At 39.0% G+C, this 26,228-nt stretch overlaps 2 protein-coding genes across 6 annotated transcripts in view; one reads left to right on the forward strand and one right to left on the reverse strand.

Moving 5' to 3' along the window:
- Positions 1-339: 339 nt before the first annotated feature.
- Positions 340-20,307, reverse strand: LOC149316526 (spindle assembly abnormal protein 6 homolog). Of its 4 annotated transcripts, none has more exons than XM_089515751.1 (17): positions 19,345-20,307; positions 18,076-18,136; positions 16,264-16,343; positions 14,283-14,387; positions 11,851-12,022; positions 11,287-11,364; positions 10,484-10,603; positions 10,212-10,403; positions 9,766-9,960; positions 7,649-7,738; positions 7,382-7,561; positions 6,988-7,069; positions 6,226-6,347; positions 5,184-5,309; positions 3,945-4,039; positions 2,676-2,770; positions 340-2,569 (listed from the first exon to the last, which is right to left on the reverse strand). In XM_089515751.1, the coding sequence occupies exons 1-17, from the start codon at positions 19,656-19,658 to the stop codon at positions 2,481-2,483; spliced, it is 2,196 nt and encodes a 731-aa protein (XP_089371877.1). In that variant the 5' UTR covers positions 19,659-20,307; the 3' UTR covers positions 340-2,480. The 4 variants fall into 4 exon arrangements, with proteins under 4 accessions (XP_089371877.1, XP_089371875.1, XP_089371876.1 ...); XM_089515749.1 differs by having other exon boundaries at positions 341-2,572; XM_089515750.1 differs by having other exon boundaries at positions 341-2,569; positions 3,945-4,042.
- A 441-nt stretch (positions 20,308-20,748) lies between these two features.
- Positions 20,749-26,228, forward strand: part of LOC149316527 (tRNA:m(4)X modification enzyme TRM13 homolog) — a 30,265-nt gene continuing 24,785 nt past the window's right edge. For both annotated transcript variants that reach the window (XM_089515753.1, XM_089515754.1), the window contains exons 1-5: positions 20,749-21,258; positions 22,976-23,022; positions 23,114-23,180; positions 24,014-24,076; positions 26,151-26,223. In XM_089515753.1, the coding sequence (XP_089371879.1) occupies positions 21,118-21,258; positions 22,976-23,022; positions 23,114-23,180; positions 24,014-24,076; positions 26,151-26,223 (391 nt within the window). In that variant the 5' untranslated portion in view covers positions 20,749-21,117. The remainder of the gene's footprint in view (positions 21,259-22,975; positions 23,023-23,113; positions 23,181-24,013; positions 24,077-26,150; positions 26,224-26,228) is intronic.

The raw sequence follows: 26,228 nt of genomic DNA on the forward strand, positions 1-26,228 counted from the left end.
CTACAAAATGTATTATGTCACTGAAGTAACAGAGGCTGCTTGGATTAGTTTTTAGAAGCGAGTTCAGACAATAGTAGCAGTAACTGACACTAGGACTAGCCTTGCTTTCAGCAAAAATGAAGACCATGCATCCTTTAACTGGTTCATCAAGACAAAATGAAATGCTTGAACCTTTAGTAATGTTTTGACATCAGTCAGATATTAAGCTTTAGACTACTGATGGAAATTAACTTTCCTTTTATTTGAAAATTTACTGACAACAGCATTTAGATATAAATATGAGCACTGCATTCTGATCATAGACAAATGTACAAATTTTACACTGCAAAAGATTCAACTGTACATAAGATTTCATTTATATTTACATTTGTCAAACAATATACAGGATCACAATTTTACCTGTGTAAAAAAATAGGCAAGTTATTAAGATTCTAATACCACCTGCTTATAAAATATTTGAAACTGAACCAAAATAGCTAAATTTTGCTTACTTTTAAACCACATAGTATAATAGCATTCATAGTATACAGGTAAGTGAGAATCACCAAAATACCTACTTGACAAAATCTTAATATAGTTATGCCAGTTCTGTCTGGAACACAATCTAAAGAACTGAACATGAGCAAAATCAGGTGCCAAAATGAGAATGAATGAAGGATGGGCATTTTCCAGCCCCCATACTTTGAATCTCCACAGATGTTAAGCAGAGTTAAAAGGTGCTCAAATCTTCGCTGATTTCAATGCAAACCCAAAGCACTTAAAACTGATTGATTGATGCTCTATAAATTCTTGCTGATTTCCACTCAGTTTTCAGTGGGTGGGATCCAAACATGCCCCTTGACAAATGGAAGAAACCCTTATGTTTGCAAGCGAAGCCACAATTTAATAGGCTTCCTGCTGGAGAAGGCAGCATGATCAAAATAATCAGAGATTGCCCCATTTACCCCTTCAAGCCTCTGATGTCTTCTCACATGCTACTCCAGAGTCTCAGTTTTCAGGAGCGACTTCTCTAGCGACTTAAAGGAAATGGTGGACATTGTTCCTCCAGCAAGAATAAAGGTGCAAGGTGCAAGCCAGGATCTGGCCTCTGTACAGAAGTTCTTCAAGGAGAATAAATAGTTTTATATAATGCATAGTGACATAATCTCCAACTCCGATATCACTTTTAAGACATTCCAGAGTTAAAAGCAAGACTTCTGATTAGCAGAAAAAATGTATATCATCCTATGCTTTGATTCAAATGCTGAACACCTGCTACTACGCTACAGACTAGTCTCCAGACAGAATGCTTAATTTGCCCTATATATTTCAAAATTAAATGCTAAAAACCCTTTAAAATTCTGCAGTGAACTGTACTAAATTCAGCACAAATAGCAGCTGCAAACATCTTAGCAAAATCTGGCAGGGATGGGGGAAACATACACCACTCTCTATGTTACTTCCAGCATTCCTCCCCATTGGTTATGCTAGCTAGGCCTGAAGGGAGCTGCGATCTATCAACATCTAAACAACCACACATCCATACAACTTTTAAGTGCTTTGTTTTTGGCATTTTAAAGCCCAAATTCAGCAATTTTAAGTATTGCTTTTTTAATACCAGACAAAAAACTAGCTACTCTTCTTTAATAGCACACAAAATTAACCACATTCACAAATCCCAAGATGGCTTTGCACCTCAGTCCTAAACCATATTACTGAGCAGTTCCACTGAGCTGGACTCATTTCCAAACTATAAATACTGAAGTTTAGAAATCTAACAGCTTATACGTTCATTTAATGTTTTTCTGCTCGTACACTTAGAAAATATTGGCATTTAAACAGTGTGGTCACGTGGTCAAACTGTAGGTTCCAGACATGCAGACTGAAGATTTACAGTTTGGCCAGGTGGTTGTACCACTACACATTGCTAACATTTGTAAACTTGCCATTAAAAATAAATGTCTGTAAACTTATTCTTGGTATAGTTATATTAATGATGAGTCAAGTCTGATAACTCAGAGCTTGTGATGAAGGTTTTAAAGACATAAATACAAAATGGCTTTGATAGGCTTCACAGAAAAAGATGAAGACTTCCTAGATAAGGGTGGGGTTTTTTTTACCCTCTGAGGTGCTTGTTCCAGAAGCAGTTTCTGGCACGGGGAGAACAACTGTAAGCCTTTTATGATGGCACTTTTGATAATGGCGATTGAAAGCAAGTCCCTTTATATTCTCAAGTACACAACTTCAATAGCTGGTTATTACTTAATAACCAATTATAGTCCATATGTTTGAAGTCAGTGATGGTACACTAACTATTTACATAAAATATGTTTACAATATTTCAGGTAAATGCTAGCTTCTTGATATTAAATTGTAGAGAAATCGTTGAATTTCAATGTTTGAAATTTAAAATTGGTACTTTAGTGAATGTACTTGAACGTTAATCATCAATAATTCAAAACTGCTCATAACACATTTATTATAGTAAAATGTTTTATCTGTTATCCAGGAAAATAAGCAGAGGTTCTAGAAAGTGCTCCAGGTTTGGATGGTATCTGTGTGTTTTTCAGTGCCGTTGACTTTGGTTGTCCTGCTAATAATAGGAGAGAGAAACTTATTGTTTTTAGGTTTAGGTTTAATGTTCAAAATTTTAAAACAATTTTTCACGTTTCAGTTAATCATATGTCCTTGCTCACCTGGGTTGTGAGATGTATTTTGACTGAGCCCACGTAAAGGAATACTATCCTCCCTTTTCTTCAGATACTTGGCATCCAATCCCAGGTTTTCACCACTAGTCAATAGAAAACACAAATGTACTAAGCAATGTTTTCAATCTGCCCACTGCGAAACACGTTTCCAAGCCCACTAAAATGAAATGTCACCTTCTCCTGAAGTATCATATTTTAAAGTTTCCAATAACAACCCTGAGGTTTGGTTCCAACCCCCCCCCCCCCCCCGGGATACCAAACCCATGGGTGCTCAAGTCCTATTATATACAATGGTGAAGTAAAATGGTGTCCCCTATATAAAACAGCAAAATCATGGTTTGCTTTTTGGAATTTTAAAAAATATTTTCAAGATGTGGATGTTGAATCCATGGATACAGAAACTGGCTGTATGGCCTTTACAACTCAGATAGTCTGAGCCTCTCTGGAAGCCAGTATCCTCATCCAGTTGCACTCTTGAACAAATTGGGTGGATTACAACCAGAGATGGAACCTCTTTCATGGTGCCCACTAACTCCCTCCAAGACTGATTTGCCATCAAATTGTTCAGCCTTTGATTGCATAACAGGAGTCCTGCTCTTATCGGAACTACTTATGATGTTGAATGCATGTCACCACCTTCATATTTGATACTGATTCAAGATAGGCTTGAGGTGCACTCCAAAAGATTAAAATTCTCCCCATTTGCAGCTTTTTTGTCAAAACCTGCTTCCTTTGACAGTTATTAGCCCCAAAAGAAAGTATTCTTTGGATCAAATATAAACTTCTAGGGACTAACGTCTGGGTTGGTGGCAGTGACACATGGGAAAAGTGTAAGCCTTCCCGCCATCATCACAATCTGATTCAAGGGTGGCTTCTACTTAAAAAATAAAGAGCATCACATCATATAATATTTCTGAAAACTTTGAACGTCATTTTTTGGGATTTGCAGAGAGGCTTTAAAGTTCCCAAGTACTTTGACACAACCAGAATGACTGGAGGAAACAGAAATCATATTGCTCCCCTGATCTACCACCAGTTTGCTGTAGAATGTGCTCTGAGAGTTTGTACTAAAAATGTTTGTAGTGTTGAATCAGTTCCACACGTTAGAAGGGATCTAACCAAAAGATCAGACATAGCCATACATGACATTCCAGAAGCAACACAAGTGTCTTTGTAAAGAATAAAAGCTAGACTAGTAGTTGCTTCTATTGTTATTTCAAAAACAACTTAAAACAATTTAAAAGCACAGGGACTCACTTTTCTTTATTTGTTGAATGATTCCCCAACACAGGGATTCCTGGCTGTGCTTCTGGACATTTGTTGGTTTCTTGAAGTTGCATGTTGAACTGAACCTGCTGGGTTCACAAAAATAGTTGCACATATTTAATACTTTATACCTCAACAGTTTCAAGAATCTTGAATACGCTGCCATAGAGTGCAAGTCTCCAGTGTTTCCATGCTGTTATTGGGGTGGGAGGAAGGCTGCTCCTTCATTCCCATCAATGAAAGAAAGTAGTGTGATGTATTTCTTTCATGTTTAATAGTGCTGCTTGTTTAACTTTTCTAATGTATGTTTTAGCGAATTTATAAGCTGTCTTCAGTCCCTCGTGTTGCAAATGGATGTTAAATTTCCTGGACTTTGAGAATCTCCCAGTAGCCACATGGCCAGAACGAGGAGGTGCCAGCCTGAAAGAAATACCCCTCCATGCCATCTGAACTGAGAACAAGAACAGCAAAATGCAGGCCTAGGACTAACATTTTCCTTTTTCCCCCTTCTGTATGGTTTTTAACACTTTGCCTGATAAAGAAGCCAAGCAGAGTGTCAAAAGCCTGCAACATGTATAGTGTTCATTTTGGTTGGCTCAACAGAATTATCACTGGTGGATTTTTGATGTTACTGGATTTGGTAGGAGATAGACAGGGTATAAACTGAATAAAAACATTTTTTAAAAAATCCACTTCTTTCAACATTCTCCGATTTTTAAAGGAGCTGCGGGGCAGAGGGAGTTCTGGTTGCAGCTCAGTCAACCAGCAACTGCTTGGCTGTAGGGTTGAATACTGGTGTGTTCTGTCTGTCCTCGTGTGCTGGGGGGAAATCCTAAGCACAGGGTGCCGCTTCTTCCCTGGATGTGCAAGGGCAGCCATTCCGCACCTACGTAGACCTATAAGAAGTGTTGAATTATAGTACCATGTAAAAAAAAAACCTCTGCCCATGGAAAATTAATTACCTCATTTTCAGGGGGCAAATTTGGTGGGGTTCACAAACATTATGTTATTCAAAAGATCCAGAGCAGTGGGACATGGTGATGACAACAGAAATTCAATTTTTTAAGAAAAATAAATAAATTGTTTTAGTTTTGCTACCACAAAAACATTTTGGCCTTATCCCTGACAGCAATTATACTTACAAAGCCTGCATGCAAAGTGTACACCAAGGCTAACTTGAAAGATGCAAAAAAAATCAAGGAAGCTGTAAAAGATATTTAAAATGCCTACCTTTGCTCCCAAAGCCTGCTGATTGGTGCTTTTGACAAATGCTGTGTCTGGGAAGTTTTGAAAAGGTAGCAAAGGGGAGATGGGATAACTCAACCCTGAGCCCAAAAAAGGGATTCTACTATCAACCTGTTAAAGAGAATGAAACTTATGAAGCCAAAACAAGAACAACACAAACCAATTCTCAAGCTGCTTTGACATCTTTTCCTTTTTTTCCTTTAAGGCAAGCACATGCAAAAGTAAGCAAGCATACTACTATTTGTACAGGAATTCATAATTTCTGGAGTAAAAAATTTGAGTAGCCCTTATGTGGAATTCCAAAATCTGAAATACTCCAGAATCCAAAACTGTCCAAATAGGTGGTGGAGATAGTGATACTTTTGCTTTCTAATGGTTCAATGTACACAAACTTTATTTCAAGCACAAAGTTATGTATATTGTATAAAGTTGTATATGTATAAAGTTACCTTCAGGCTATGTTTATATGTAGTATAGAAAACATAAATGAATTTCAAGGTTAGACTTGGGTCCCCTCTCCAAGATATCTCTTTATGCATATGTAAATATTTCAAAATAATTAAAAATATGAACAAATAAATAAATATCCAAAATCCAGAACATTTCTGGTCCCAAACATTTCAGATAAGGGAGAATTAACCTGTTCTATACTATATTTTCTCTCATATACTTCATGACAAAGCACTCTCCTTGGTACAAGACTAGGTGTCAGTTTTGAATTCAAATACATCTTTCCCTCCCTCAACCAAAAATTACATAATACAGTGGATCAGTGACCTAGTAATTGCGCATTCAACAGCCAGTGAATTGCCACACTCCATATTATTACATGGCAACATGTGCACACAGATGCTCGCACACTGCCATTCACTGAATAATATGGGGCACTACATCCATGTTTTTCCTATCTGCGGGGGGGGGGGGAGACTTAACCCCTATGGATGGGAAGGGTCAACTGTATTTTTATAGATCAAAACAGGGCACTACAGTACATATACAAGCATTAAAAGAATTATATTACTATTACCATACTGTGAGGTGAACTGCCAGTTCTCGTCGTCATGTTGCTAGGAGAAGTAGATGTTCCTAACATATCTTGCTTTCTTGTCATCTGAATTTCATTCAGTTGCTTATTTAGCCATGTGATGACTACAAATCAGAATATTAAACATTTCACTTTTCAGTTCCTATTATTGCTATATTCAATCTACCATTGTTGTATGCAAAGGGATCTTTTAGCACCTTTGAGATGTTGTGTTCAATGTGTCTGCTAGGCAGCCATATACAGAAGATTCCCAGCACAATCCTATGAATGTGTTCTCAGATATAAGCCCCACTGAATTCAATGCAATATACTCTCAAGTGAGCCCAGGATTTCAGCCTTAATATGGGATGTAAATTAGAGACTGACAAGCCCAATTCTCTAGAACAGAGATGGGTAACCTGATATATTCAAAGTATTTTGGACTACAACTTCCCCAACAAGCATGATCAGGGATTCTGGAAGCTGTACTCCAAAATATATGGAGGAGCAACACTTGTTTTCTCTGTTCTAGGATAAACAACAGAAGACTGGCCCACACTCTTATTAATCTTACACATGGATGAGAACTGGGGGAAAGAATATACAGTACCAGATCGGTCAACAATTGTTCACTAAAAATGAAGAGAAAAGAGGCTATGCAAGAGAGGAGGAAACAAAAGTGTTCTGTTACTAACTGCCAAGCAGAGGGAGGAGAAGTATGGCATCTCCACAAATTAGTGTCTGATGCCAGAATGTCACACATACCATTTTCATTGGTTTTGAGAAGCTGTTTGCTTTCTTCCAGTTTCTGCACTGTAGTTTCTAATTGTTCCTGTAATCTGCACACCTGAAATGTTTCCACATTAATTTAACGTATTGCTATCAACAGTATCAAAACACTGCTTTAAAAACAAAATATTGTACCAGATGACATTTTTTCTACATAGTTAAGAGAATATTTGCTCAAGCTTTTCTTACAATTGGTCAAAGGGAAATTCAATAATCTGTTCTAGATACAAAATAACCAGTACTTTACAGGGTGTAAAATAAGAAACAGCACACTTTGGATTATGTGTCAATAAGATTAAAATAAAAGAATCAGGTGAAAGTTAAAATCTGTTTAAGCTTTTACTGCACAGAAGCTATGCTTTTAAGTTACCTCTTGTTCTTTTTCCCGAAGAGAACTTTCTGCCTGTTGTAGCTCCTTGTGCTCCTTCTGCAATTTTTCTTCTCTTTCAGCCAGAAGTTTTTCTTGCTGGATTGTTACCGTATTTTTGAGTTTTAACTTGTTCATTAAAGTTTTGACATCTCCTTGCAATTTCTTTATTATTTCATTGGCCTAGTAAACAATATAGAATTCTAAATCAAGACCACATGAAATCACATCGTTGTTACCAAAAAAGACAATAGTTATGTTTCAACAAACCTTAAGAAGTTCAGCTGATAAGGACTTCAGGGTTCCTTCTAATTTTCCTATCTCAATTTGTTTCTTTTCTGTATTTTCTTCCAGGCTCGCCTTTTAAAAGATGGTACATTCCATATTAGGGAAATTTTGTTTCTGAGAAATATATTTTACATATACTATCAATACCAGTTCTGAAAGCTGTATTCCAATCTAAAACACAACTCAAAAAGTTCATCATCTTTAATAATGCTTATTAAAATAGTACAGTCTATAATCATCCATTCTCCACAAATGTCATTGAAACCAAAACTATTGCAGACATTTTATTGGAACATTAGTTTCCAAAGATAAATAAAACTAGTCCTGGGTTACACCCTCCCTTAACTTTGCCTGGTTAGCAGTGTTGTCTAGGATATGAAAAATAACTAGCAAGAATGGTGAGAAACTTGGTGCTTGGTTACTTAGTCCCAATCAGTTCCTGGAGGTGATGTGAAACAATTCCAGGCAAAGCTGGGTTTGTGTCTTACGTCTTCCTTCAACCTTTCTTTTCCCATGCCTTACTCCTCTATCCTCTTCCTAGTTTTTCCCTCCACTTCTTAAGATGCTGCTTTTGCCAACTCCACCTGACCTCAGCTATTTCAATTTACATTGGTAGGTGGGTGCTATTCTGTTTGCTGATTTAGGAAAACTCTGGAGAGGCTTCAGTACATGTCTGCTCATTCTGTTCACTGCTGGCAAGTCATATGGATTATAACAACTAGTTATGTGGTTGTGACCAAGCCCTCAGGCTCTTATCATCCAGCTTTTCACCTCATAAACCTTTCCTTGGCTTTCACTGGAGGGAACGTAAGGTGACTTATAAAATGGACAGCCATGAAGAATTTTTCATGATGCATGGCTGAGAAAGTCACCTGAATAGAAACTCAGGCAGAGGTTAAACAACAACAAGGTTTCTTTATTTTGAGACATTTTTTGTAATATACAAACACCAAATTGTTCAATGTTAAGTTTGTATCTATTAATCAATCTCCTAGAACTCGAATCTATTCCCTCCTCCCTAATTCCAGCAACTCCCAAATCTTCATCTCTAGCAAACTTCATCTGACTGTCAAATTATTTTTGTCCCTTTGGAACACCACTTCCTTACATGGTGAGGGCGGTGACAAGGCAGATGATGGGATGACAGGCTCTCTAGCTTGGCTGCTTGTCACAGTGGTATGTTGGATTACGGCCTTTTTTTTTAAAGGAAGATCAATTATAATGTACACGTTGAGTCACCTTCAATCTGAAACTTTTGGAGGTGCAACACAAGTAGTATAGTATGTACATTTGTGAGGCTGGAGAGGGACATGTGTCTAGAGGTAGACATGAATGAATGACCAGGAGTGTGATGCGTTTTGAAAAACTAGCTTTTTAAAAAGTGCATGAAAAATAGAGTGCACTTTCTGGTGAGTGTAGCAGTGGTGGGAGGAGGCCAGCAGTGCCAGAAGCTCCCAGACTATAGGACCCAGGAAGAGTGGCTTTGGCAGCAGCAGAGGCTCCATGCTGATGGGCAACCTGAAATCCCAGTTGCTCTCCCAACTGGCTCTCTCTGGAGCCTGCAAGGGACCTACTTACTGTACAGATCTCTGAGGAGCCCTTCAGCCACCTGCTACCACCTTCGATGTGGCGGTGGCAGCACTCCTGGGTATTTCTTTGTAAGACAGAAGCGGGCAGTTGGCAAATATTCAAAAATATAGTCCCTTATATAAAATAAAATAGTGCAGCATATGCAGGTCCCAAGCATTTTGGAGATGGGAGACTCAACTTGTATTGTATAGTCATTGAAAAACATAGAGGGTTTTGAAGTACTCCTATAAGCTTTCAACCCTGGTTCTACACATCCAACAGGTTCTAGGCTGTTGTTTCTCAAATAGGAATGCCCTAAGCCATGAGGAAAGCTTCATAAATTTTGGTAAACATGAGAATAATTCAAAATACAGTCTGCGTACAACACAAGTGGTCTACTCATACAATAATTAAACCACCTGAAGCATGTTCAGAGCTACTATATTTCTGTAGCAGCTTTCTGGTCTAGGTTGTGCTCTTTAAGTCACCACTAGTGGAATAAAATTATGCTATACAAAAAGATTAAAAACCTTTTGCTCTTGTGTTACATCCAATACTTCTCTTGTCTTCGTAACTAGCTGGTCCTTATCTTTGATTTCCTGTTCTAAAACAGCAACTCGCATCTGCAGTTGATTAACTTGTTTTTCCTTTTCATGGCATTCAGCATCTAGGGTAGCATTCTCTCGACGTAGTGACAAAACCTCTTGCTTTGCTCTCTGGCATTCCTAGGAGTTTGAACAAATATTTTGAAAGCAGTAAAATAAAACATTTATAACATGTCTGCTTGGTTAAACAAAAAAATATGCCACTTGTTACACACTACTGTTTAGAATGCATATCCTACAAATCTAAATTACTATAATCAGTAATACTGCATGTGCTACATTTTAATAGCTCATGTTACAGATGAATAGAAACTTTTAAAAAACCACATATGTTGTTTTCATATAGACCACAATAATTAAATATTTCGTACATCTTCTATGCCAGACAGTTTGGATTTAAGTTCTCTGACTGTGGAATCTCCTTTGTATCTCTTTTCCATTAACTCCTTGTTTGCAATTTCCAGCTCATTTAACCTGGTCTGCAGCTGCTGGACAGTTTTCTGATGCAAGCTTTCCAAATCCCTTTTCTGTTGCTCATTCTGTTGTTGATATTGCACTTGTGTCTGCAAAGAAAAACAAGCACTTTAACAATAGACAAGAGTATAATGTTGTTATTGGTTCATATTGTGTTTTCCTTACACACCTGGAGAGCTTTTTCCTTTTCGTATGCCAGCTCCTGATTATGCTTGCTAGTTAGGGATGCTGTTCTGGATGTCAAATCATTTCTTAACTTGTCCAATTCCCTGCTTTTTTCTGATAAACTCTACATGTGAAAAAGAAGGGAAAAACTTAGATAGTAGGCTCACATTTAACCAAAGATTCTTAACCAATATTATGTCAATATTTATTAAAGAAACCAAGGCAGAAGTTCTTCTTTCTATCTATGTACACATGTCTCAGTACAAGAATTATTCTGATGATCTTTTTCCAATATGGTACTTCTCACAGAATAATAATGCTTTCTCCTTTCACTATGGCCCTCTAGCTACAAACAATTTAAAAACAACAACAAAGGTCTGTTAGCATTATTCTGCATCAGCAGACAAAGAAATTATATAGCACCTTTGAGACTAACTGGGAGAAAAACATTTGTACCATAAACTTTTATTAATTCCGTCTGTGCATCTGATAAAATAGACTTGAGTCTATAAAAGAACAGGCTACAAACATTTCTTCCAAGTTAAGTCTCAAAGGAGCTACTAGATTACTTTGTTTGCTTAAATGCATGCTACAATGAGTTTTTAACTCTTGAAGGTACCATAGAACAGCTGATTTTGCTACAAACATCTAATGTAGCTGTCTGTAAATAGAAAGCCATTGGCAGATGTTCCATGGTCCTACATTTGGACACATTTTATAGAATAATTTTATTAAAACAACAACAACAAGAAAAGATTATTTTACATTAGCTTTCTATAAACTGGCTCAGATTGATGTTGTTGTTACCTGCTGGGTGTAACTCAGCTGTCTCTTAAGATCCTCTTCTGTTTTGCTAAGTTTTTGTTCCAGCTGCAATTTTTCTTCCTATGAACAATTAACACTTTGTCAGTCACTTGAGGTTTCTCCTCTTTCCCCAATAATTAGGACTTCAATCCTCAGTACACTTATTGGGAAGTATATTGCACTAGACTCAGGAAGACTTCACAGGATTGTGCAGTTAAGTCTACAAATTTCTGTACATTAATTACAAACATATTAATATTGCCAGAGTAACAAGTTAGGCTATTTAACTCTTAATGTTATTTCCAATACTGTGAAATATTACTTATTTATACAGTTTATATAATTAATGCATTTTCAAAATTATAACGGCATCTTGGCTGAGATTACCTTATTTTTCTATTATAATTAAATACAAAGGAGTACATCTATTAACAGCATACCCCATAGCAGAGTACCACATGACTTTTTACATTGCTTCTTCATGTGACCAAATTATGAACAATAGCTATTATGCCCATATAAATGAAAGAGTAAGACTATAGTGTCCAGTTGAAACACTCATTTTACCTTAACACATTTCAGACAGGTTGCCAAAAACTTCTTGATTTCAGTATCATTTCCTGGTAAAAATTTTAGGGACAAGTGGGTAAGATGTTTAAATGGATTGGTCTCAACCACGTTTAAAAAAGATGGCGCATGATCTAAACTTGATCCTGATGAAATCAACTGTAGCAAAAACCTAAAAAGAAGGAATAAGATCACATGACAAGATTTGTTAACTGGATCTTTCAAACTGTGAAGAACACATCCCTGTGAAAGTACAAAGCAGTACAAAGAAAGTAACAATCCCTTTATTTTGTTCCCATCCCATCAAAGTGATAATCCACAAATTATTATAGTTAGTTGAAAAACCCAATGTGGTGACCAGAGTTCAAATCCTTGCTCAGCCATAGAAACCTACTGAGCAGTTTGGGCAAGTCACACTCTCTCACCTTCAAAAGCAAATCCATTCTAAATAAATCTTGCCAGGAAAACCCCATGATAGAATCACCTTAGGGTCATCATAAGTCTGAAATGACTTGAAGGCACATAATTATAATTAGTGGCTACTTCTTCTGTCAGTCAAATCCCTCATTATAATGGCTCCACTAGCTGCTAAACTGTCTCGCAGCACAATTCAGTGGCGGTGATGACCGACAAAGCCTTAAACAGCCCAAACTCAGGTCATCTGAAGGACTGTATCTTCCTATATGAGCCTGCTTAAACTGTACAATCTTAAGGAGACGTGATAGTCTTCATCTCATGACCTTCATAGCCACATTTGGTGGGAATGCAAGAGAGGGCTTTCTCTGGGGTTGCTCCCAGGCTCTGAAGGTATCTTCCTTGGAAGGTTATTATAGCTCCATCCAGTCCTTTCATCAGCAGATGAACCCCCTTTTATTCCAGCACTGAAATAATAACTGCTTTCTTACAAGAGCTCTTAGTGTGCTGTACTACTTTTATTCTTTGTTTTTATAACAATGTTTTAAATGCTTTTAACTGTACAGAAAGTTTAATACCATTTTATTAATAGGTTTTTGTATGTTTTTAACTGTGTTTTTACCTTTTTCCCCCCTCTGCAGCTTTGGGGAAATAGTGGGCTAAAATAAAGACTGTACAGCTTAGTTTTTATTAGAAAGCCAATGCAGTATAGAGGTTTTAGTGTTGATCCATGACTCTGGAGACCAGGATTCAAATCCCTACTCAGCCATGGAAACCCACTGGGCAAGTCACTCTCTCAGAAGAAGGCAAAGGCAAACCCCCTCTTAACAAATCTTGCCTAGAAAACCCTTAGTAGCCATGAGAAGGAAATGATATGAAAGCCCACAGCAAAAGTAGACTAGACTAGTTGAATCATTGCTGATCAATATAGATGCAAAATAGCCTTTCCTGAGAAGCATGCAAGCCTTATTAAGAGAGCCAGAAGCAAACTGCAGTCTTCTAGGAAGGCCTCATGGTGCTCATCATAACATAGAAAGAGAAAAGGAAAGATAAAGGAAAAAAGTTTCAGTGAGACAGGAATATGGGTGCACTTTAACAGAGTCTTAATTGATATGGAAAGAGGCCACATGCAAGAGAAACTGGAAAAATAAGCTATATACTGGAGGCCCAATAATGCCCTGTTCCTTAGAGGATGGAACTGGAAAGATGTTCTCTCTTATGCCGAACTACAATTACAGATCTGACTTGAATAAGCCCTAGCTACTGTCAAGAAAGGAGAAACCAATCCATTCAAGAATACTCTATGCCACTATAGGAAAAGCACCAAAATCTCACAACAGAAGATGTGTGTCCCCTATGTAAAGCAAGGGCAGGGAAAGTGCAGCCTGTGGTTCACATGTAGCCCACGGAGCCCTATGCTGTGGTCCTGGAAACCCCCACCAAATAAATAAATAGATAAATAAAATTTTAAAAACTCTGCCAAACACAGCATTTTAGCCCTCACAGCACTTCCAATGCTTAAGAAAAACCAACTTCCCTCCAAAAAATTGGCTAAAAATGGAAATGGAAATGACATTATCAAGAACACTTGTGTACTCCACAGAGGATGCAGAGGTGAAAAATGACACCCATCCCCTCCACAGTTGCCCACTCCTGACTTAAAGGTTATAAAATTAACTAGTGCTTGTAGAGGAAAGTCATAGCAAAAAATAATGGATGGCAACATTGCTTTTATTTTAATGTTTCTTTTTTTCACTAAACTTGAAGTAACTATATAGGAGGCTAGAAATGTGCAGTTCTCAAGATGTTGCTGAACTACATCTGCCTCCATGTCTGACCTCTACTCATATTGAGTGAGGATCGTGTGCAGTAATACCTGAAAGATCAAGGTTTTTTTAACCTTGATTTTTTTTTTAGAAAAGTATTTTATGTGTACATTGGTTTTTTGGATGCTGCTGTTACTTTCATCCTGTAATTGTTTTGAAGAAAATACAGAATATTGCATACATATTACTAACCTTGGGATGTCTTTATTTTGTTCTTGGATACAATGCTGCAGAAGATCTATAAATCTCTGAGGGAAAGCAGAAAAATCTACCAGAAGACTTTGCTGGAGTTTTAAGCTATATAAAAAGGAAGCAAATTATAAATAGCCATATTATTTTTATGACCAGTAACTGCAACAAGGACAAAAACGTTTAAAGCTGAAACGAACAGCTCAAGACAAAGTGTTTTAAATCATCTCTCCTTATCAAGATCTTTGCTTGCCACTTGTATCCTTCATTAAAACTTCCTAAGGACTATCTCAGTTTTGGTTTATCCAAGCCACACTGGAATTACCTTTCTTATTTTCATTTTAAGTGAACACACCAATCTTTTCTTTCAAAGCACACGTGATGGCTCGCTATAGAAAGTATTCAAACATCAACAAAAGTCTTTATTATATATATGTGTGTGTGTGTGTTAAAATTATGTTACAAATATATTTTTAAATGTTGGTATTTTATTTGCATTTTCTCACTTTCAAAGGGGTTCTGTGCCCCTAACCCAGTGAATGTGGAAGGCCCACTGTATTACCAATGTCACCTTTTATTATTATCACAAAGCACTAACATGCCATAATTCACAAATAATATAAAATATTATTCACACATAATAGAAAAGTATTAATTAAAAGCTATAAAACAGCATAAGATTCCTAGCATTACAACCATTAGACAGATACATGTGTGAGTCAAAGTCCTATGTTTTAGAAGCAGAAAGGAAAAACTTTGCAGCTGTTTCCATTATGCATTATCGGAATCACCTTGCAAGTATACCATGTACCAATTCTGAGATATTCCATTAGATAGGAGAGGTGTAATTAATCTCAATTTCTCATCTTTATAAAAGTACAAGAGAAAATGATATGAGTTCTCGACTCTACTAACCCTCCTCACAAGGGCAAACATGATCCTCATAGAAAATTCCTTGATACTGACCCTTTAATATGGCAGAGGGGATTATGTTTAATCAAGCTTTGTGGTTGATGCAGTGCAATATTTGACAATAGTCACATTTTGTTAATAACCGCCCCTCTCCCCTCAGGATTGAACTGTAGTCTTACACTTATAGGAGAACAGGTTGTATCCAAGAAACGTAATCTCTGCAATTTTTCTCTAATATTTTTAGACTAAAGGGATGTATAAGTGTTTTTCAGGACAGGAAACGGATAGCCAGACTCCAGGCCTACATAAAGGTTTTAGCCAGTACCTTAACGCACAACTTCAAGCCATGCATTCCACTGAGAGGCAATGACCTTCAAGCCAGAAGACCACTGACAACACATAGAGTCATAGAATCCTAGAGTTGGAAGAGACCTTGGGGGCCATCCAGTCCAACTGCCTGCCATGCAGGAACTCACAATCAAAGCATCCCCGACAAATAGCCCTCTAGCCTCTGTTTAAAGACCTCCAAAGAAGGAGACACCCCCACTCTCAGAGGGAGTGTGACATAATTAGGTACCCCAATAGTCTCCAAAGAAAACCTGAGAGAACTCCTTCCAATATTGAAGAGATGCCTGAAATTCATATTGGTATGCCAAGAGCAGTTGTGACAATAACTTAGCCTGGAATACCCTAAGCTCAGCTGGTAAAAATTGACCACCTTTAGCATAAAAGAATTGAACCAGGGCTTTAGTACTGTTAGATGATGACTGGGTGAAACCAGTCTAGTGGGACACCCAGGCTGGGTGAAGCACCATGTCTTTTGCAAGAGTATCACATCAAATGCATGAGTATAATTTATGACATTAGAAAATATTGAAACAGTACGTTACATAATCTTTAGTCTACAGACAGACTGGTTTAAATTGCTCTGTTATGAACTTTACCATACCATTTATAATACTGTATAAGACATATAAAGCATTACCAAACACTTAATAATCATCCAATTAAAACTTTGAAAGATGCGATTTAACTAAATATTTCTAACGAGAAAATTAACTTGAAAACGTACCTTTGAAAATCTTCCTCAGAAATAACAAGATTATATAGAAAGAAGGGATCAGAATCCTCAGTTAGCCGAACAACTAACTCCTAAAAGCAAAGTGTTTAAAAGGATTATATAGCTGGCTAGAGTAATTTATTTCTCTGGTGAATGCATTCAGTAAACAGAGTACTCATACAAATGAAAAAGTGGTGAAGCTCCTATGTAACATAGGAATCCACCAAAGACCACAGAACAATTAAAAAAAACAATTAAGCTAAAAGCAAGGCTAATCCATAATGTTCCAAAAGAAACTGTACAGCACTGTACTTAAATATAATCTTTAAGACAATGATGGGAAACGTCCCCATCCAGCCCACACACCTCCCCTTCCAGGCTCTGCTTACCCTCCATGCCTTGTCTTTGGCACCTGTCAGCTGATTCTTAGATCATCTGAGAAAGAGGGGGATTGTGGAAGTTAACACCTGCACTACCTCCACTATCTCTATTGCTCAGGCAGAAAGCAGGCCACAGCTGGCAGTGGGGAAGAGGGACACAGCAAAATCCAACTGCCAGGGAAAGGGTAAAAAATGCACACACAGCCCTTTCATTGGCAACTGGCTGTGTTTCTCTGCTGAGAGTTGGGAAATGGTATCCCAGTTTTCTGAGTACAGTATCTGGAAAAGATTCGTAATCCTGATGACTGTTCAAATCAAGGGGGGTGAGCTATGGATGGATATGAATGAACTAGGAAGGGCAGATTATGGAGGCAGGGTATAAATAAAATGATGATGATGATGATGATGATAAACCTGTACACATTTGTACAGGTTTTCCCAAATCACATACATCCATAATCTGCCCTCCCCAGTTCACTCCTGCCAGACCAGACTTCAGGGGTTTTTCTCTTCCTCCAGCTACCATCATATAAATGTGAGGTGAGGATATTGCTTATAACTTTTGTGTTCAACAACTGTTTTTAACAAATGTTTTTACTTTTGTAAAATTTTAGCTAAATTTTTGTTTTACATTAGTGTAAGCTGCTTTGGGTCTCATTCCTTGAGAAAGATGAGGTATAAATAAATAAAGTAATACCGTCAGCTCTCCAGATCCCTGGGTTCAACAATCCACAACTTGAAAATATTTTTTAAAAAATATAAATTCCAAATAGCAAACCTTGATTTTACCATTTTATATAAGGGACACCATTTTACTATGCCATTATATTTAATGGTACTTGAGCATCCTCAGATTTTGATATTCATGGGGGGCGGGGGCTGTAAGCAAACCCCAGCAGATAACAAGGACCACTGCATGTAGTCCTCGATCACATCTCTTCCCACCAGGCAATGCCCCCCACTGTAAAAAGGTTGCCAAGCCTTGCTTTAAAGCAGGGGTTCCCAGCCTTTTTGACTTGCAGAGCCCTTTTTAGAATCAGTTTCTATGGCTGAGCCCCTGAGAGGCCTACCCTATGTCTTACAAGTTAATGGTGTTGGGGAGGAGAGATAGATAATTTTTATTTCTTTCATTTCTTTTATTTTCCTGGAGCAGCCATAGAGCACCTGGGAAGTGCACACAGAGCCCTAAGGGCTCCTCAGAGCACAGGTTGGGAACCGCTGCTTTAAGGCATTTTCCATAGACAGGCAATATTGTCAATCACAGTGTGCATTTGGATAAAAACCAGTAAGCCCTAGAATACTGCTTGCTCCAAGTTCACGGAAGCACCTGTTTGGTGTTAGCTGCCTAAGCAATGAGTTTGCTTCTACCTGTAAAAAGAATCATATGTAGAAACAACTGAACATCTATTAGTATCAGTCAGTGTATTGTACGTGAGACACAAACCTTTCTATGAATGGGATTTGTTGTTGATTGCAGTTCAATACTCACACGAACATTTATCCTCCTGAAAAATACAGAAATGTATTCTTAAAACATCACTACTACAAAACTATATTACTATATATTCCACAAGCTGTGTCCCATGCTACCCTAACTATTTTTCTTCAATTTCACTATATTATTGTTGTGTACCTTCACATCATTTCTGACTTATGGCAACCCTATCGCAGGTTTTCTCAGCATGATTTGCTCAGAGGGGGGTTCCCATTGCCTTGCTCTAAGGCTATGAGTTTCCATTGGTTTCCACTGACTAGCAGGAATTTGAACACTAGTCTGCCAGAGTCCTAGTCAAACACTCATCCCTGTGACTTTAGTATTGTAGTGGTTTAAGTTCTTTATAATAAAAAAGAGTTGAACTGTTAAGGGAGCTACAACAAACAACTATTTGGCTACATTTTGGTGCAGGTCTGAATTTAGAAGCAGCACAAAATAGTAATGAACAGAAAAACATTCAATCAGATGTCTTACTAAACAGTGTTTATTAGTTCCAATACGCTAAATATGTCAGCACAATATTCTGATTTACAATTCTGAAATTTAGCCACAAATCATTTCTGTTTTCATATAAACCATGTTGCAACAAGAACTTGTGAAAGAAGATCCAAAACGCAGTTTGCATTTGCTGCTTGATGGCTCAGGAACTGCAGCATTCCCAAGAAGTACATTAATGTTAACTTCTAGCACTCAGTGCTCCTCTAAGAGCACTGTTTCAAGTGCTTTTACAACTGCAGCGTAAAATAGCAGCCTCAGGACTTATCTTCAAGTGAGTAAGTATGATTCAAGCTGCAACACTCTGAAGTCTAATCTGCACTGCAGAAATAATACAGTTTGACAATACTTTAACTGCCATGGCTCAATGCAATTGATTTGCAGCTTGTTGGGGCACCAGAGCCCTCTGAGAGTGGGCTCACAAAACTACAAATCCCAGAATCCCATAACACTGGTGGCAGTTAAAGCGGTGTCAGGCTGCATTGTTTTTGCAGTGCAGATTATACCTGAGAGTTAAACAGCTGCACAACAGGCAGAAATGTGGCCTGTACCCCAGAACTCCCAGAATTCCATAGCAAAGAGCCAGAAAGAGAGTTAAAGCGCTTCCAAACCGGGTTATTTCCCCAGTGTGGATGCAGCCTTGTCTTTTTACAAATCTCTTGGCAAAGAACAGAGAGATTATCATTATCATTACTATTGCTATGATGATCTCCCTGCCCTCACCTGTCGTGGCCTCCCTGGCCCTTGACCTGGACAGGCACCAACTGACTGAAGAGAGTCTCCGCCGCCATCTTGTGCCTCTTTGAGTTTGGCGCCGCTCTCCCGCTGAGAGCAAAGGAGGAGGAGAGGCCTAAGACGACGAGGGAAGGAGGCGGTGCTAGTTGCCTCTCAGCCCCAATGGCTGCTGCAACCGACAGCCAGGCAAAATGGCCGCCGGGGCTGCTTGTGTTTACTTCCCCACTTAGCCTTTGCACGAGGGAAGGAGGAGGACCCCGACTAGTTGCAGTAGAGTTGGAAGAGACCCCCTTTGGACACATGGCTCCACTTTGTCATTGCCCTCCTCTGAGGCTGAGAGAGTGTGACTCTCCCAAGGCCACCCATTGGGATTCATGGCCAGACCCAGGTCTCCAGAGTCCTACTGGTCACTTGATTGAGGGAACAAAAGATCAGCTGTTAAATGCAGGATAGCACTGCTATGGGATCCTGGGACTTGTAGTTTTACAAGGTCATCAGCCTTCTCTGCTGTAGGTCCCAGGATTCTGTAGGCTGGAGCAATGGCAGTTAAAGTGGTGTCAAACTGCATTATTTCTGCAGTGTAGACACACCCTCAGCTTCTACACAAGGGAGACAGATAGGAACCCACAACATTTGCAACATAGAATTAATGCAGTTTGACATGCCTTTTGCTGCCATGGCTCAAGGCTATGGAATTCTGGGATGTTTAGTTTTGTTAAGTGTTTCGCCTTCTTTGTCAGAGAGGTCTGGTGCCACAACAAACTACAAATCCCAGGATTCCATAGGATGGAGCCTTGCCAGTTAAAGCAGTGTCAAGCTACATTAAATCTGCAGTGCGACAGCAGCCTTCTTGAGGGAATGTCCAGGAGGACTAGCCAACCAACTGTGTCCCTATTTGGTGTTAAATGGTGGTTGTTGTTGTCATTATTTCCATCCTGCCTTTCCTCCCAGTTCTGGACAATATCACACTATTTATTATTATTATTATTTTATATCCCACCTTTCTCCCAATATAGGGACTCAAGGCTACACTGCCACAGCACTATTATTCCACTTCAACGGCTCTGGCTGCCTCCTGTGGAATTCTGGGATTTGTAGTTTTGTGAGGCCCAAACGCTCTCTGCCTGAGAATTTTAAATGCCCTCCTTTAAAATACAAATCAGAGAGCCAGCCTGGCATAACGGAGTATGTTCCCAAACACACTGCAGAAATAATCCAATTTGAGGCCTCTTTACCTGCCCTGACTCAGTGCTAGGGAATCCTGGGAACTGTAGTTTATCATAGCACCAAATCTCTCTGAAGGCTATATGTCTTACCAAAACTATCGTTCCCAGAATTTGCTAGCCCTTGATCCAAGGCAGTTAATGTGGTCTCAAAGTGGGTTATTTCTGCAATGTGTTTTGGACCTATGAAGCTGGAGAAGAGAGTCCCAGTCCTCCCAGCAAGGCCACTGAAACCCACTGTGGGCAAAGTCACATTCCCTCAGACTTTCTGCGCCCTGGAACCCCTCAAAGCAAAGGCTTAGGGATTGGGGATAATGGGAACGGGACTTCTTCGCTTTGGACTACAATTCCCATCAGGCCCCTGGCCCTGGAGGAGAGCTCTCCAAGCATCCCCTGCTCTAGTTCCAAGGCAAAGCAGGCCCTCAGGGAAGGCCAAGGGAGGCTTGGGTCTGGCGCCCAGCTCTTTAGGGGAGGAGGAAGGCCGAAGGAAGAGGAGGAAGGAAGGAGGGATTGGAGGCGGAGGAGGAGAGGAGGCAAAATGGCGGCGCTCTCAGAGCCCGCTTCCCCTCAGCCTCATCCCGGGCGACGCTGCGCCTTCTTCGTGGAGAGGAAGAGGCGCTTCTGCAAGATGGTCCCTGCCCAAGGAAGGCGCTTCTGTGGAGAACATGGAGCCCAAGAGGTGGCCCCAGGGGCAGAACACAAGAAGACTGCCTTCTCAGCCCTCTTTTTCACCCAGATAGCACTTTTAAGTGCTGTAGCTCCATCCTGTGCTGGGAGCATTCAGGGATATAGCCCTGTTAGTCTCTGGAATCAGTACATAGAGAGAGGTCTTGTAGCACCTTTGAGACCCACTGGAAGGAAGAGGGTGGCAGCATGAGCTGCCATAGACTTCAGCCTACCTCCTCAGATTCAGTTGGATATAATAAAGATAAATAATAATAATAATAATGCAGAAGGATCTTGTAGCACCTTTGAGACTCACTGGAAGGAAGAAGTTGGCAGCATGAGCTTTCCTAGACTTCAGTCTACTTCCACAGATGCTTTTGGCCACAATCATCTGAAGAAGTTGACTTTAGTAGACTTTATTCCTTTAAGCATTCTCCTAATGCTGCTAGGATCAAAAATTGGAAAAGCGGGATATAAATAAACTATTTATTATTATTATATTCCACTTTAACTGCTCCAACTGCCTCCTGTTGCATTCTGGGATTTGCAGTTTAATTGGAGGTGCATTTAGAATTCTCAGCCAGAGAGCTCTTAGGCCTCACTGAACTACAAACCCCAGAATGCAACAGGAGGCAGACAGAGCAGTAAAAGAGCATAGTGCAATAGCAGCGCTATAAGAGGATAGTGCGGTAATGTGGGAAGTTTCAAAAGTGCTACAAGATCTCTCTCCACCCATTCTATGAATCCTGGGACACTCTCCCATTGCAGAAGTAATCCAGTTTGACACCACTTTAACTGCCACAGCTCAGTGGTATGGGATTTTGGGAACTGCAGTTTATTGTGGCACCAGAGTTCTGCTCCAAAGGGCTGCAGAGCTCTGGTGCCACAATAAACTACAATTCCCAGATTTCAATTAGCATTGAGCCCTGGCATTTAAAAGTGATGTCAAACCGGATTATTTCTGCTCTGTGGATGCAACGGAGGTCTTCTTTAACCTTTTCTGCTGATGTATCACCAAACTACAGATCTCGGGATTTTATAGAATGGAGCCATGACTGTTAAAGTGGTGTCAGACTGCATTTTTTCTACAGTGTAGACGCACCCTCCACTTCTGTACAAGGAAAAGAAGTAAGAACATCTGCAATGTAGAATTAATGCAGTTTGACTCCCCTTTAACTGCCATGGCTCAGTGCTATAGACTTCTGGGATCTGTAGATTTGTGAAATGTTTAGCTCCCAAGCAACAGAAAGCAAGGCAAATCTTGGAGAAATCATTCATTTCTTTGCAATAATCCTCTTCCCCACAAGTTCCCATTATTTCCAGATGTGGAAAAGCCACTTTGCACATGCTCAAGAGCATTCTGTACTGTACCATTGAGTTTGCTTTCTAGTGGTAGGCGACAGTATAGTCTTAGTGAGAGGTATTTATTAATTAAATAGGCATTTCCCCCCTCCTCATTGTACTTTCTTGGTGCTTAAAAGATGCATCTTCTTTGTTGGTTACTATCATGCAGGTTTTCCCCCTTTGACCGTTTAATTCTTTGTAAATTAATGTTTACAGTATGCAATTTTTAGGCACAGTATTGCTACCAAAAAGAGCTGTGCAACTGAAGCTAGCTTTCAAAGTTATGCCATAGCTCAAACTGAATTTTAAGCCATAAAAAAAAACTTGTTTGAACAAAGACAGTGTACAGTATTTTAAGTTTAAAATGTTTTTCCCCCTTTTTCCAGGAAGAAAAAAGCAGAAAAAGAATTCCCTGCCCTTTGGATCCAAAGCAGTAAGGAAGCTTTGTATGTTTGGAGGAGGGGAGGGTGGTTTTAAAAAAAGATGCATAGCATTACCAGTGTTCTTCCCATTTCTGTTTTTAGCACTGTATATGAAGATCAGCTGCAAAAACATTTGAAGAAGTGTAATTCAAGAGAGAAACCAAAGCCTGTAAGTGTACTTGAAACGGCATGAAAGAACTGAAGTGGTCTTTAAAAGGTGTAAGACAAGCAAAGCATTCTTAGCAGTGATGCTCTCATCTGCCAGTGTGCAGATACAGTTAGATACAGTCCATCCATATGCATCTTGTGCAGATGGTACTTTATGGTACTCGCCAAATGTTTTGGATTATAGCTCCCCTAACCCCCGACAGTATTATCATTGGACAGGGATTATGTGAAAATACAGTCAAAAATTCACCATAGCCAATAAAGGTATCACTGTTTGGTGGATTTTTGATTGGATTTGCTATATGGACAACACGGCTACCCCAGGATGTTTTCAGGGACTATGGGAGTTGTAGTTCAAGTTTGGCAAGCACTTATTTGCCTTCCTCTGTATGACATACTGAACACTCTTAAGGTTTTTTTTAACCCGTTAACACTCAAAAGCAAGGACCATCTAAGGACCTGAAGGCAAAGGGTCAGAATGAGAATTCAACAGGAGAAAAATAAAAGGAATGATATCTTTAAAAAAAAGAAAAGCATGTTGGTGAACAAAGGCTGTTTTCTCATTTCGGTTTTGTAGTCTTAATTAAAATAAACCAACTATATGATTCATCTTTCTAAAAATGTTATGTACTGAGAATTACTATAACCAGTGCCACTATTACAATAGCCTTATGCCATGATATGATCAATTCTCAGTGGAAATGGTGGAACTTTTTATTGAACAATTTTATTATTAAAGTCTATGAATCTGTATAATTATGTTGCAAAACCCCTTTTCTGTTGTTGAATCATAAATAGACCATAATGTGATATTTATTTTATTTTTTACCTTAGGTCTACTTTGCCCAAGATATTAATGCAGGACTGAAAGATTCAACAGAATTACCTGAAGAACAGGTGAATGATTCTTTTAAAAACAAGTTATTTGTAAATGTTAATCAAGACAGATAGCACCTGTCAATTATAGTTTGGGGAAAGAATATGGCAGTAAAAATATAGTGTTGGTCAGTTGTGGGCAACTGCACCAGGGCCAGAAGCCAATTTTCTGCCTATGGCAACCCCCTTTGGGCCACACACCCCAAACAATGCACCTAAATACCTACAAAGTCATGTCGCTTTTGGTCCCCATTTTGGAAGTACTTGGATTAAAAGAGTTATGGGGGGGGGGGTTTCTGTAGATTTTTGTGGGCTTTTAGAGGTTGTGTTTGGGAGGTTTTTTTCATCATTTTTGAGAACAAAACTTGGGGTGGTGGAAGCTTTTGGGGACTGATGGTGAGACTTCAGTAGCCTCATAAATGTACTCTGTAGGTCACATTTCCCCACCCTTGTTGTCAGTGCTGCAGTACTGTATATCTAGATCTGTCCACAATCCCTACCATAATTTTGGAGCAAGACTTGCTTGTCATGGCAGTGTAGTACATTTAATATTGGTTGAGTTGTTCTCTTCTTTAAACCCCAGCATAGCCAATGACGTTTTGCTCCTGTAGAAAAGGTCAGAAATGCTATTGATCCTTTGAGGCATCATACCCAAGGGCCCTTTCATACTAAATTGTACCACTCTGATATCATTTTAATTTTCATTGTAGTGTCCTATAGAATCCTGTGGGTTTGGTGAAGCACTAGCTCAATACCCTGCCTTACCTGCAAATCCCAGGATCCCATGTGATGTTGCCATGGCAGTTAAAGTGGAATCATGGCACTATAATGGTGTGGTATGAAAGGGCCCCATGTGAATTTTGCAGAAAATCCAGATGGCTGCATCCATCTGCTCTTACCTTTCTCGTGCATGGTGTCATTTGCAGCCTTGCCTAGATTTATACACATTTCTGGTAATATGACATGAAAAAGATAAAATCAGATGTGTTTTTAGTCAGAAGTATATTCATTCCAACTGTAGAGGCCAGTTATAGGCCCTGTCCCTTAAAGTGGGATGCACCCCCTGAAAATTGGCTGAAAGCCTTTAAAAATAGAAATGTGTTCTGGTTCCTGTTTTGGCTATTTTCAGCCAGAGGAGTGGCAGTTCACCAACTCTGAGTGATTTTAACTCCCATAGACATTTAGACGTTTGGGGTGGTCTGATTGGCTACAAAATGTTCTTGAGAGACTGAATATGGTCCGAAGTTTCTTTACTTTGATGTAGATATATATACTATAGGATTGGGCCACAAGTGTTTTTGTAGCACACCAAATACTCTGTAACCAATTATAATGCCAAAAGTCACAAAAGGGAGCAACATGTGCCTGTTTATCAAACCATTTCCTGTATTGCTATGTACTGTATATGCATTATCCTACTTGAGAGTATGTATTTTCCCTGGAAGATTAACCATCCATTATGAAGCCAAGCCCTCCCTCCAGTCCATCTGCCTTGGTCCAGGCCTTGGAGGTAGAGAGGAACTGCTGGACCTCTTACCCTTTCCCTCCACCACTCCCTTCTCCTTCTGTGTCATGTCTTTTTAGATTGTAAGCCCGAGGGCAGGGAACCGTCTAACTAAAAAGATTGCATGTACAGCGCTGTGTAAATTTACAGTGCTTCATAAATAAAGGTTAATAATAATAATAATAATAATAATAATAATAATAATAATAATGATGTAACACGCAACAGACTGTTTTCCAGTAATAAGTGCTAGTTATTGTAGTTTATGAGCTAAAATGAGAGAAAGCCAAGCACTGAGTTTTCCTGGTCCTGTAAATTAGGCATAAATCATGTTTATTACCAAGTTGGTTAGTTTTTTCTTTTCTCAAGTAACTACGTTGTCTAATAGAAGAAAACTTGAATATCATGCCCTCTGTAGTAGTATGTGATCACTAGTATTAGTCTAATGGCATCTGTGTTAAAAAGATCAGAGAAAATTTGTTGTTGCTTATTTGGGCCTTGTTCTGCTTAGCGTATATTGTTAGCCTTTTGATATAGCATCATCAAAACAACAAAATAATTTTTATATGTGTCTGCTTGTGTATATTCTAGCAAGTACCCCTTTCTGCACTGTCTAAAGAAGACTTAGAAGACCTAATTAGGAAGCTAAGAAGAGCAAGTACCAGTGAG

Source organism: Sceloporus occidentalis, unplaced genomic scaffold (assembly GCF_023333645.1).
Source record: "Sceloporus occidentalis isolate IW3139 unplaced genomic scaffold, rSceOcc1.0.p SCAF_3, whole genome shotgun sequence".
Taxonomy (NCBI): Eukaryota; Metazoa; Chordata; class Lepidosauria; order Squamata; family Phrynosomatidae; genus Sceloporus; species Sceloporus occidentalis.

Bases quoted from the DNA above. Each gene is read 5' to 3' on its own strand.
- LOC149316526 (XM_089515747.1), bottom strand. From the start codon at position 19,658: ATGTGTCCAAAGGGGGTCTCTTCCAACTCTACTGCAACTAGTCGGGGT. The intron at 14,388-16,263 runs GTACGTTTTCAA...CTTTTTATATAG, and splicing joins TCTGAGGAAGATTTTCAAAG to CTTAAAACTCCAGCAAAGTC. The intron at 10,604-11,286 runs GTAACAACAACA...TTTCACATGTAG, and splicing joins AGCTGAGTTACACCCAGCAG to AGTTTATCAGAAAAAAGCAG.